This window comes from Seriola dumerili, unplaced genomic scaffold (genome assembly GCF_002260705.1).
Source record: "Seriola dumerili isolate Sdu_G_001 unplaced genomic scaffold, Sdu_1.0 BDQW01000149.1, whole genome shotgun sequence".
NCBI classification, from domain to species: Eukaryota; Metazoa; Chordata; class Actinopteri; order Carangiformes; family Carangidae; genus Seriola; species Seriola dumerili.
The window spans coordinates 16215674-16227973 of NW_019174404.1; the positions used below are offsets into that span (position 1 = coordinate 16215674).

The 12300-nt window shown below is 42.5% G+C and overlaps 1 protein-coding gene across 1 annotated transcript; it reads right to left on the reverse strand.

Annotated features, from left to right (window-relative positions):
* Positions 1 to 502: 502 nt before the first annotated feature.
* On the reverse strand, positions 503 to 9067 carry pabpc4 (poly(A) binding protein cytoplasmic 4). The gene is made up of 15 exons (XM_022750869.1): positions 8421 to 9067; positions 5755 to 5948; positions 4921 to 5036; positions 3771 to 3910; positions 3592 to 3686; positions 3373 to 3510; positions 3167 to 3262; positions 2759 to 3028; positions 2142 to 2232; positions 1880 to 1975; positions 1606 to 1736; positions 1424 to 1514; positions 1201 to 1331; positions 989 to 1113; positions 503 to 887 (listed from the first exon to the last, which is right to left on the reverse strand). Exons 1-14 carry the CDS (start codon positions 8611 to 8613, stop codon positions 1012 to 1014), a joined length of 1884 nt encoding a protein of 627 aa, XP_022606590.1. The 5' UTR covers positions 8614 to 9067; the 3' UTR covers positions 503 to 887; positions 989 to 1011.
* Between the last annotated feature and the right edge of the window lie 3233 nt (positions 9068 to 12300).

Here is a 12300-nt window from a genome sequence, read left to right on the forward strand (position 1 = left end):
TTTATTACAACACATTAGACTTATTTACAAAATTAGATGCAATTAGAGATTTTGCATTTTTAGAGATGAATATCAAAACACATGAGTCATGAAGTCATGACAATGATTTTTACCATGAGGTTTCTATTGCAGGAGCTCAGTGGCAATATCTCTGAAGGGTAATTTGGCAAAGGAAAAAATCTTTCTCCAATCTTTCTGTCTTGAGTGCAAAAATACCTCTTTTAGAGGCAAACTTAAAAGTTTTCTTTTCCCTTCTTATGTTGCTTGTATCAACCATCTGTCCAAAGACGGATGCCAATTTAGCTAAACAAAACATATAATACATATAATATGGTTTTACTATCATTTGTGCTTCTCCTGCCGTGCCCTGACTATTCTACCATTTACCCTGCATTGGCCTTCTTTGTCATACTGCCTAGGTAAGGGTTTGTCAGATAACACATACACTCTTGAAAACTGAACAAAACAGGTTACATGTAAGGATTAAATAACACAAGATTGGTAACCTTGAAGTATCATCCCTTTATTGAGAATACCACACACCCATGATAACATGATAGGATGGAGGAGTCCATCATTTCAAATCAAGCATAAAAATGTCAAGCAAAGAAAAAGAACAAGGCTCATTTTCCGTCTAGAAAAACGTTTCTCTCCTTCGCCACAAAATGAAGGGCCTTCATTCAAGATTCATTTGCACTATTGCTTTTGGTATTACAGAACTAGAAAATTATGAACTGTAATATTTTTCAAAATGTTCAAGTATGTTTTAAAATTACATTTTCCTTTTTTTATTCATGGTTTTTATTTTTGCATAATAGTTCAGATGACTCTGGTGTTTGGAGTCAGTGTAGTGTGTCTCTTCCCATCTCTGCTCATTCTTCTGTGCCCTGAAACAACACAATGACTTTTTATTAGTGCCACAAAACTTAAACTATGTATGACCAAATAAACAAGTGTGAATAGCTTGACTGATCATGTATTATCATACCAATCTAGTACAACACATGGTCTTCAGGATGTGGCAGCAGCAGCAGAAGTAGCCATGCTGCCCACTTTTTGGGTGGCATCTTTCTTTGCCTGATGGGCCTGTAGCACGGCTACGGCTTCTTCCACCTGAACAAAGACACCATCAGCCATCAATAATAATGACAGAGCAGTATATGGTGTGACAATATGACAAAGATAGAGTTAGTCAAGTACCTTTGAACGCAGAGATTCATGAGACTCCAGCATATGTAGCAGTTCAGAGTTGTCAATCTCCAGCAGCATGCCAGTGATCTTTCCTGCCAGGTTGGCATGCATGGCCTGAATCAGAGGGAAAAGACGCTCCCCTGTTTAAAAAAAAAAATGTGAAGGAGAATAAATCAACCTGTTGAAAACTGAGAAGAATTGCAGTTCATTCACTGTGAAATACCAATTTTACCCAGCATCTGTTTCTGCTCCTGAGGGGGTGCAGCAGCCAGCATGGAGGCTGTGAGAGGCTCCTGGCCCTGAACGTGCACAGCTGGCTGAGCCTGGAAAGGACAGATAAAGGGCATAGTAAGGAAAGTTACTCATAATTATTTGCTGAAGGATAAGATGATGTGGTTGATCTGTTGCCCATACCTGCTGTAAGGCAATCGGTTGCACGACCTGGGGGTTGGGGTTACGGACACCGGTGGCATATTTGTAAGGGGGCATGGCTCGGGGTCCCGGGACTCCCATTGAGGGACGAGGAGCCATGGACTGGCCAGCAGCTGGTGGCAAGGAGAAGAAATGCAGCGGGATTCACACAGTATCTTGACAACCTCTACTGTGTATGTAGTGACAATACAATTCCAAAACCAGAGTCAGTGAAGTGATGATGATCATTGTGGCCATTTGCCACTGGTGAACACACCTCGTGGGCCCTGTGTGCCGCCACCAGGAGTCATGTGTCTCATGCTGGCACGTGGTCCTGGCTGACGCAGTGAGTTAGGTATCCCCTGGAAACCACCTGGAAGTGACAGAAGCAGAGATAAAACCAATGAGATAGGGCACATAAATAATTGCACTGGAAATTAGATTTTTTAAATGGTGCATTACAGTATAATGATGATGTTTAGGTAAATGATGTAACAAATAGATGATAGATAGACCATCCAATAATACCCCACGCTCACCTTGACCTCTACCACCTTGCTGCTGCCACCGGGGGTTGGGGCGCATTTGGGCCAGCTGATTAGGTGCATAGTATGTAGTCCTGTTCTGGGCCTAGTGGACACGAGAGAGAGCTGTATCATCTAATGGCATTAAAAGTCACACATAAAACCACTGATGTGACTACCATTTCTTTCAATGAAGCATGTTAGCATATTTTACATCCGTTGTGTGGAAGACTGTCTCCTCTTACTTTAACCTGTCTTAGCCTAAACCCCAACAAGTCATCTTTTAGGATGCTTAACCTGACCCCAACCTTTCCCCACACCCACCAATTCTCTATGCTCCAGACCTAAGAACTTTTTTGGCCATTTGCAGGCATCAGAAACAAGCTCTAAACACAACACTGAGATCTGTATTATCCCCTTTTAAGTTGGCAAACATGTTAGCTTATGGTCACTATTACTATTACTACTTATTTACATATCCAACATGCGTCAAGTGACACTAGCATTCATTTGAAAGCATTGAGACTGAACCAAAAAAGTAAAGTTGTGGTACTATGATCCAATTTGAATATAAAAACATATATCACAGCTGCTTTAACATACACTGTCATCTTAGACTTTAATTGTCACACCTGTGGCACAGCGGGCATGAAGTAGCCACTGGTGGGCTGGAACTGATTAATGATGGCATTAGCCGGCATGGCCCTCATGCCAGCAATACGCTGCATGTACTGGTTGGTGAGGTGGGCCTTGCGCTCCTCTTTGCGCTGAGCGAGAGCCACGTAGAGGGGTTTGGAGCCAACGATGCGTCCGTTCATCTCAGTCACAGCCTTGGTGGCCTCTTCAGGGGAGGAGAAGCAGACGAAGCCAAAGCCTTTGGAGCGACCTTCCTCCAGCATCACCTGAATTATAAACAGACTGTGCCTGAGTAACTTCAAACATACAAATATTGTCCATGATGTTGCTATGGCAGTGATGTCAGGCAGGATTATGTCTTTAGTAGCGGTGATGCATTCCACCATTGGTCTGATTTTACTCACCTTAGCACTTGTAATGGATCCAAATGGAGAGAACTCCTTACGCAGTTTCTCGTCATCTATTGTGTCATCCAAGTTCTTAATGTAAAGGTTTACACCCTGAAACCAAAGACAATCAGTCGTCACACTGAGTAGCTTCCTTGATATAGCGAAATCAAAATCTAATATTGGCCGGATTTAATTTGATTGTGGACCTAGACTCTGCTGACCTGATAACGACTGATCCTCTCTTGTTTCAGTAGCTCAAACTTCCTCTTCAGCTCTGCCTGCCGCTCCATCTTCTTCTGTGCCCGGCCCACAAACACAGTCTTGCCATTGAGTTCAGTGCCGTTCATGTCCTCTACAGCCTTTGGGCGAAGTAAGAATTATCAGAGAAAATTTCTAAGAGATAAAGATACACTTATCACATTTACATGAGGTCAAAGTACCTTGTTAGCGTCCTCATGCTTCTCGTAACTAACAAATCCAAAGCCTCGGGATTTGCCAGTGGTGTCTGTCATGACCTTCACGCTGAGGGTTTTACCTGCAAAGGCCAAAAAAGTGGACGTAAGACAGCAGCACTAGAATGAATTAAGAGGAATAATCAATGGACCTTGTTTCAGTTTACCATATTTGTCAAAAAGCTCCTTCAGGCGATCATCATCCATATCATCCCCAAAGTTCTTAATGTACACATTGGTAAACTCTTTGGCTTTGGCGCCAAGTTCAGCCTCCCGTTCTTTGCGAGATTTGAAACGACCCACAAACCTGAAAATAAAGAGAGAGCAGCGAAACACACTCTTGTAAAACAGTCCTGGCAAAGTTGTGAAAGCAAACACCAGGCTCCATCTCTTTTGACTTCCTCTTTCCAATCTAAAAAACACTGGTTATCCGGGTTTCCACGTAAAGAAAGTTCCGCACAGACCTGACCACGCAAGCATGATAAGTAAAAGAGAGTACATTCTTTTACAAAAACAGGGACAACGTTCACAAGACAACTTCACAGCTACATCTCATCGTGTGTGACTCATCATTCCTGGGGTAAGCCATGAGAAAAAAACACAAAAAAAAACCCCATCCAACTGCTGTTAATATCACCAGAGGCAGGCAGATATGTTGGCATGCTAGACAACACAGTGACAACCATCATATTTCTTGGTCCAAGACTTGATGAGGAGGTGGATGGAGAGGGATGGAGGAACAAAGTCTCACAGTACAAAGGAAAGCTGAGGAGGACCAAATGATCTTATATACCTTGCTATGATGACCTCTCCCCTTCCGCCATCCAGTATTGCATTCCTGCATTCGATCCATCACTAAAACACACAAGCGTGGTCATACACACACACACACAAACACTCTAAGACGGGTGACCACCAAGTGGACAAAATGAAGCTACAGAAAATGCATCTGGTAGGAAAAGATAAGGAAGAGGTTTTAGTGTGTTATCTATCAGTTTAGAGGTTTTCTTCAAACTGGCAGTAGTGAGAGATGAGCGCATTAGTCAGATTATTCACACACAAACTCACCAACTGAAAAAGACACGAAAAGTCAGTTCACTCAACACAAGTGTAGAACAGACAGGTCAGATTTATACATCAGGCACAAAATATATCACAGTTCATATCAATCTGATCCACATAAGCTGTTGCCATCACCTAGTCATCGACCTTCTACGTCTGGACAGACATTATAATCTCTAGTGCTTTCAAACACACCTTTAAAACTAATAAGAGGAAACACCAGAACAATGTGCTCCTAGATAATCGGACACTCACACCTTGCGGTCATTCAGAAGCATGCCGTTCATCTTCTCAATGGCGCGATCAGCCGCGTCCTGGGTCTCGAAGTGGACAAAAGCGTAGCCCTTTGAGCCATTTTCATCACACACCACCTGCAGCAGGAGAAGACATGTGGGTGAATATGTGCACTTTAAAATGCATCACGCAGGCAGTTCTTCAACTTTAAAAAGGAACAGTTTGGCATTTAGTGAAACATGCTTATTCATGTTCTTGCAGAGATTTAGATGAGAAGACTGATACCAGTCTCATATCTGCCTGCTGAATATGAAGCTGCAGCTAGCAGCTGTTTAACATAGCTTGGCTCTGTCAACCAGAATGTCTGTGTGAAAACAGCGAGAGTGTTGTGTAACAAAAAGCAATTTGTGATTTTACAGAGGGTTAAACCACAAATAACCCCCCCTGTAAAACCACAGTTTGGACAGAGTCAGGCTGTTTTCTTCTGTTTCCAGTCTTTATGCTAAGCTAGGCTAACTGGCTGCTGTCTATCAACAAGAAGGTGAGGAGAAGGAAGTATTTCTTAAAGCAGCAGCTCTGAGGATAAATGCTTTCCTCTTTTGTCAACTACATCAACAGCCGACCTTACCGCACTTGTGTGATTGTGTATTCACATGCAGGCAGAAAGAGATAAGCAGTGATGCTTTTACTTTACATAAATGTTATGTGTATCTCAAACCAAGATGTATGTTAAATTTGGATGCTTTTAAAGAGTTAAATGAGGACAATGACTTTGATCTTACTCCAAGCAGGATCAGTTTATACAGCATTAAAACAATATTCCTGTTTTTAAGTGACATTTACAACAAACTCTACCTTGCAGGAGAGGATGTTGCCAAAGGCAGAGAAGGTGTCGTACAGGGCTTTGTTGTCGATGGACTTGTCAAGATTCTTGATGAACACGTTGCCCACTCCAGACTTCCTGAGGGAGGGGTCTCTCTGGGACCACATGATTCTGATCGGCTTCCCTTTCACCACGTCAAAGTTCATGGTGTCCAGGGCTCTCTCAGCTGGAGGGAGGAGGGGCAGAGAGGCGGAGGGAAAGGTCACGGTTGGTTGTTTACATGGAGCAAAGAGTCTGAAAACATATCAGTTGCCAATATATATGCCACATGTCATGCTTTCATCATGCGTAGTATTTTTCTCTATTGGTGCCATCCCATTTAAGCCACAAACACCTGCACTACATTGATAACATTCCCAGAGAAGCAACACGGGGCTACAGTAGAGTGTATCAAAACAGTTTATCCCTCTGTGCTGTGTGTGCCACAATGGAGGATCCCTGCCGCCAGCCCATTAACAGAGCACGTGCAACATGGTTAAGATACTGCGGTAGACCATGTGGCTGATGAGCTGTCTTCCAGCAGCTGGGACGAGTGTGGGGGGCAGCTGCAGTGGGCAAGCACATGGAACACATGGCCCTCTTCTCTGACTTACCACATGCTGCTGGGCCACGTCCCACCTAGAGCAGCGGTAGAGCAGCTGGCCATCAGACAATACAAACAGACTAAAACTGTGTTTTTAAGTAATGTGTTTCATTTTTCATTTGTTCAAATCAGTCTAAGGTTTAATTTATACATGTTTTTCCTCTGTCTATTCTTTCTCTTCTTTATTATCACATAGGCTCTTATGTCTGTGTGGGCACAAATGCCAAACATCCTTTTGTTCAGTCACTCCACAGTAACACACACAGGCCAGGCTTTCCAGCTAAAAGTGTCTGGTAAACAAAACGGAGCTGCCTTGCGTCTGCTGGCATCAGCAGTTTGGCTTGCAATTGTACTTCACCACCCGTGTGCTCAGAGAAGGTGTGTGATCACTGTCAAACATGTGGACTTCTGGAAGGTTCACAGTGGGAAATCTTAATTTTCTTTTTTCTTTTTTCTTTTTTTTAAAAAGAGCCAAAGCATCTACAGGACAGGATGATTATTCTAACATTAAGTTATGTCAGTCAGAATAATGAATAGTGAAATGAGTCAGTGTTGTAAAATGTAAACTGTTAATTGTTAAACATTTGTCATTTGAAGAACTAAAATATTATGGGCAGGCAAATTTTGGGCTGCTCAGACAGAAGCACTATATTTAGAGAGGGGTCCTGAGAGGTATGTGCTGGCATGGTGGGTGAGTAGAGCATTCTCTACCATTGATGGGGAAGAGACACATTCAACAAGAATACTCAGACGAGCAACACCACGTCTCGTGAGTGTTTACACATCTAGCTGAGATGTGAAGAAATCATCTGTACTGACCTGTGACGGTTCTTTTTCATTAACCATGTCATTATTAGTGGTATTTTAAAGGCAGAAAGCTATTGACCCACAGGCACGTGTTTAGTCGCCATTAAAATACCCAGCAGCCACAACCCCCCACGTCTACACCTCCAAGAACAAATGGTGTCTTCTCACTTGTGGCTCTTCTCACATTTACTCCAGTGAATGACGTTGCAACCTCTCTGGAAGCGAGCCAGTTATAACCTGTCATTACTTCGGCTTTTGGTAACCAACTTGAGCACAGAAAGGTTGTGACAGGTGTTTAACGTTGATACACGCCGCGAAAGAGTCCACACAATGTAAACATTATCACCAGGCCTGTGCTGACAACCACAACACCTGCTACTAGTATTGCTCAATGCTTTGATACCATTGGCTGTAAATGGAGTCTTACAATAAAGACACATAACACTTCTGATACCTCAGTACTTATATAATATAATATTTACATAGTTGGCATGCTTAGGTATCAGATCCTCATAGATTAATAGTCAACATGCAGATTAAGCGGTTAAGATATTACACATAAATAATATGATTCATCTGATTCCCAACCAGTTCAAAAAATGAAGCTGGGATTAAATCCAACAACTGACTTGTGGAGCAGGCCAGTGCTGGGGGTTATTGTTCAGCTGTGCTTGTCCTTTTCCTCACTTTCAGTGAATATAGCAGCAGAGGGCAATGGGAATTTGTTTCACTCAGTGGCCCTTTAAATAGGAGCAGAAATGGGTCATTTTGGGCTGAATAAGAAAGACCAACTAAATATGTTTACATTCCCGTAATGCAGTGATATAACTGATAAGCATAAAATGACTTTTCTGTTGACTTTAAAGCATAACTCAAACTCTGCATTTGGCGTGGGTTTTAACAATAGTGGTGACTTGTAATTCCAGGAGTATCCCAGAACTGGGACATGCTTATATGGGTCAAATGACTGCTTCAACCAGTCTGAAGAACTGCCATGGCTGTCCTATGATAATATCCAAAAACATTTCAGTGAAAACCCATGTTCCTCTAGTCATCGCAAGCGTTTCCTTGATTTGGCACGAGATTGTGGGCAGTTTTAGGATTGACATTGAAAGCATATGGTGACATTGTCAACATTTGAGGGATGCATGCTTTCTGCCTCTTAACCCTGCATGCCCCTGCATGCACCGACGCGTGCACGTAACATTCTCAAACTGTACACATATTACTTCAGGTGTCATTTCTTACCGTCAGCAGGCTGTGAGAAGTTCACATAAGCATATCCCAGGGAGCGCCGGGTGATCATATCTCGGCATACCCGAATGGAGAGCACCGGTCCGGCTGGGCTGAATTTCTCATACAGCATAGCCTCCGTGATATCTGGGTGCAGGTCGCCAACGTAGAGAGAAGCCATCGGATAACTCCCCGTCGCTGTGTTCATATCTCGGACTTGACAAATTAAATGTATGTAAAGCCCTCACAAAAAGCCAGAAAAATGCCGGTGTGAACCGTTTCGAGTCCGAGCTGCGCTTCAATTCATCTAATAAAGACACGGTGAGAGGACAGCTGGCTCCCTGATCCAGCCGGTTGAGAAAATGTCAAACCTGAAAAAATCACGATTTAAAAAAAAAAAAAAAGAAAAAAAGAAAAAAAAAATCTCGATGTCTTCTGAAGTATTTCTTCCTTTAAAGACGCCAACTTCGGGTTAAGCCCGAGGCCTCCTGTTTATGGTATTTTTTTTTTTTTAATTAATGTTTTGCGATTTTTTTAACGTTTGTATTTCTTTAAGTATTAATGTACTTTTTATGAAGATTTTGTAGATTTTATATTTTTTATATTATTTTTATTTTAAGTTTTTCAAGAACAGTGAGTTGGACACTCACGGTTGTTTTGTGGCCGGGGAAAGAGACTGCGTGAGGAAAGCATGGGCACTTTATAGAGAGTGGCGGTGCGGAGGAAATAGTGGCCAGGGTCAAACTTGGGATAGAAAAAAACACTGAGCATGCGGTGTAAAAGGGAGAGCGCACACCGTACTGTCCTAACTACAGAGCCCAGCTCCCCACAGCGACATCTGGGTGGGAATACAAGAGGCTCTCACTGAAACATACTATATAGGCTTGAAAGGGTCCTTTACTGATGAATAGTTTATTATTACTGAAAGAAAAATATTGAATAAAAAAAGAACAAGCATTTAATTTATTGTTGCAGTAAGTTTATTCACTTAAAGTGCCATTATAAAATTATCCAATGAAGATGCAGTTATTCTGCCTTGTCCATCCTCCTGAGGATGAGAGATAATAAATTAGTGATATTCACATGCATATGTACATGCATTCACAGTAGCAGAAACTGGAAAGAAATAAATGATTCCAAGTTTAGGTACCTCAACAAATCCAAGAAAATTAAGTGCAGCCCCTTCTGCCTGGGCTTTACCACTTCTTCCTCATAACTCAGTGTCTGCGATCCATCCATGCCTTTGGAAAATTGGATTTTTGAACGAATTATTGGTTGGACATCAGTTGTTCCTTCTTGGGACATGGCAACTGCATCTACCTGCATTTGAGCCAGGTCTTCTCCCGTTTGATTAAAATCAATCTGGTTTAGGTCATTTACAGTCATCTCAGCTGGCAGAGGGAAGTTGATCTTGTTTGTGGGTGGATTCAGGTGAGACTCCTGATCTGTGCTTGGCACAGAAAGGTCATTTGATACCACGTCGTTCGCCTTTAACACAACAGTCAAACTGTCTTCAGACTCAGAACCAATATTGTTGCTGTGTTCAGTATCCTGCACCTGTCCAGGTAGCCAGAGGGTCAGTCTGGCAACTGGGTCCTGACTCACAACCACTACACCCTGTGGGGGAGAGGAGAACTTGCTTCTTGATACAGAAGTACCAGAAACGATTGTGTCGTCCGACACTGCAGCATCAGACAGCATGGAGTCGGTTAGAGGGACAGGGGTGGTTTCTTGTGGTCCAGAGATCGCAGGCTCAGAGACCATCTTGTCCACAATGACTAAGGGACCAGTGCTGACTGTAGCCTTGGCTGAAATGACATGAGCCACTGAGTTAGAGACCCAGAGATACCCTCATATTCACTTATTGCACTGTGATTAAAAAGACAAAACACAAAGTACTGACCTTCAGGAAAGTGTCTGACTGATGGGCCTTTACACCTTGAGCTACAGCACTCACACACCTCGAAATCTCCACTTAGCTCTTCCCACCTGAAATGGGAAGAAGAAAAAAAAAAAAAAACCCTATCAGTAATGAAAAGGTCACAAAATATAGTTTTATGTATTCACCAGCACTGTACCTTGATTGGATAACATTGTAGTTGCAGGATTTGGAGCCAATGGTGACACCCTGGTCTGAGATGAGCACACTACAGTGGATGTACAGCTTCAAAGGAAAGAGTTCATAAGGTCATACAGCCGAGAAGCAGAAATCAAAGACCTGCCATGGCCGTTTGAAAAACTCACCTCAGAAATCAGATAAGATGTGTTGAGAGCAAAATTAACCACATCCCCCCTGCTGGAGGCCACAAAGTGTACGACAGGATGAGGTGAACCCAACGGGGCTGTGCACCTGGGACAAATGGCATCTCAGGTGGTTAGAAAATTAGACAACAGTGGAGAAATGATGTACACCAGACTTGCTGCTTACCCTTTATTCATTATGAGTGCATGCCGAGATTTAGTCTGAGGCTCGGGGGATGCAGAGACAAAGCAGGACTGGATGAAAAGCTGCTGATCAGGCCTGGTTTTAGCAGAAACCTTGAGGTTTACAACCTGGCCTCTTTCGTAGACATTTGACTCTGTGGTGCTGGTCCAGGACGCTGCAGGAAACCAGAAAAAAAAAAAAATCATTTGTTTTTACAAATGAAATTCTCAACTTAAACAGCATCTTTTCGACTCAGTTTATCACTCACGATTCATGGCTTTGATATTAATGCTCGTGAAACTCTCAGAGGGAGCCATTGCCGTAAAGAGGCCTGGGTTATCATAAGACCTGAAATGACAAGCATTTGTCTTTAGTATGGTTATTTATGACCACTAACAGATGTTTTAGTGGCTCACCTTTTTGGAATACAGGAGATGTGCAATGTGGAAGGAGTTTGCTGCCAGGTGAGAGGTTTGAGATTCAAGTGGAGCAAGTTTGTGAACACCTTCAAGCCATTCTGTATCTGCAAGACAGACGGTGCTTTCAGAAAATCCTTACAATAAATAAAAAGTAGCAAAAGAAAAGAATCTGGCCAACTCACCGCTTGTGTAGTTCCACACTCATTAACACTGTAAGTGAAGACAAATTGGTTTGGTCGCTCTCTGTTGCTATAGCAGCCATCACCCAGCTGTATCTCCTCTACCTTCAGCATGACACCATAGGATCTCTTATCAACCAGCACAGTCAGCCGAGATTCATCACAAAACACCTGTACTCTGGGAACGTTCATGATGGGAGGTAGTTCAGCAAGCATGTGGAAGTCAGGGGTCCGGGTTCGCCAGGAGCTGAAGATGGTGTCATATGGAGTCAAATCAAAATTTCTTTCAAATGGAAACGGCATGAGATTGTCAAAAAATCCTGGAAAATTCTGGGAAAATGTGTCATCCTGTTCTTTTATTACTGACTGAACAGCAACACACTGTCCAACAAAAATGCAAAGAAATATCTCTGTTATCCCCATCGCAAACCTCAAAGTGGGCCAACAACTCTGTCGGCTCCTCTGCCACACCTGTGACATTAATAAGGTGCAGTGGCAGGAGGGACAGGTGCTGGCAATCAAGCTAACGAGGCTGACACGCAGTCATGCTGTGTTTAGATTGGTTTCTGAAACCTTCACCCACTACTACACCCATGTAGTATGTGATGCTTTTTGTGTGTATTATTGTCTGAAAGAGGTATTTACAATTTTAAAAATATTAAAGGAAATTGTGTCTTTTGTTCATGTTATTCCTGACTGCAAATATTTCACATATTTAGCATCTTTGACAGCTGAGTTAATATTTAAGTAACCAGCCAGGTTTTTATCATCTTCAATAACAGCAGCATTACGTACACATTCACTGAAAGGAAGTCAAAAAAATGAAGGATGAATAATATGAAATTCGTATCCTTATAGTTTGTGTAAGTCAT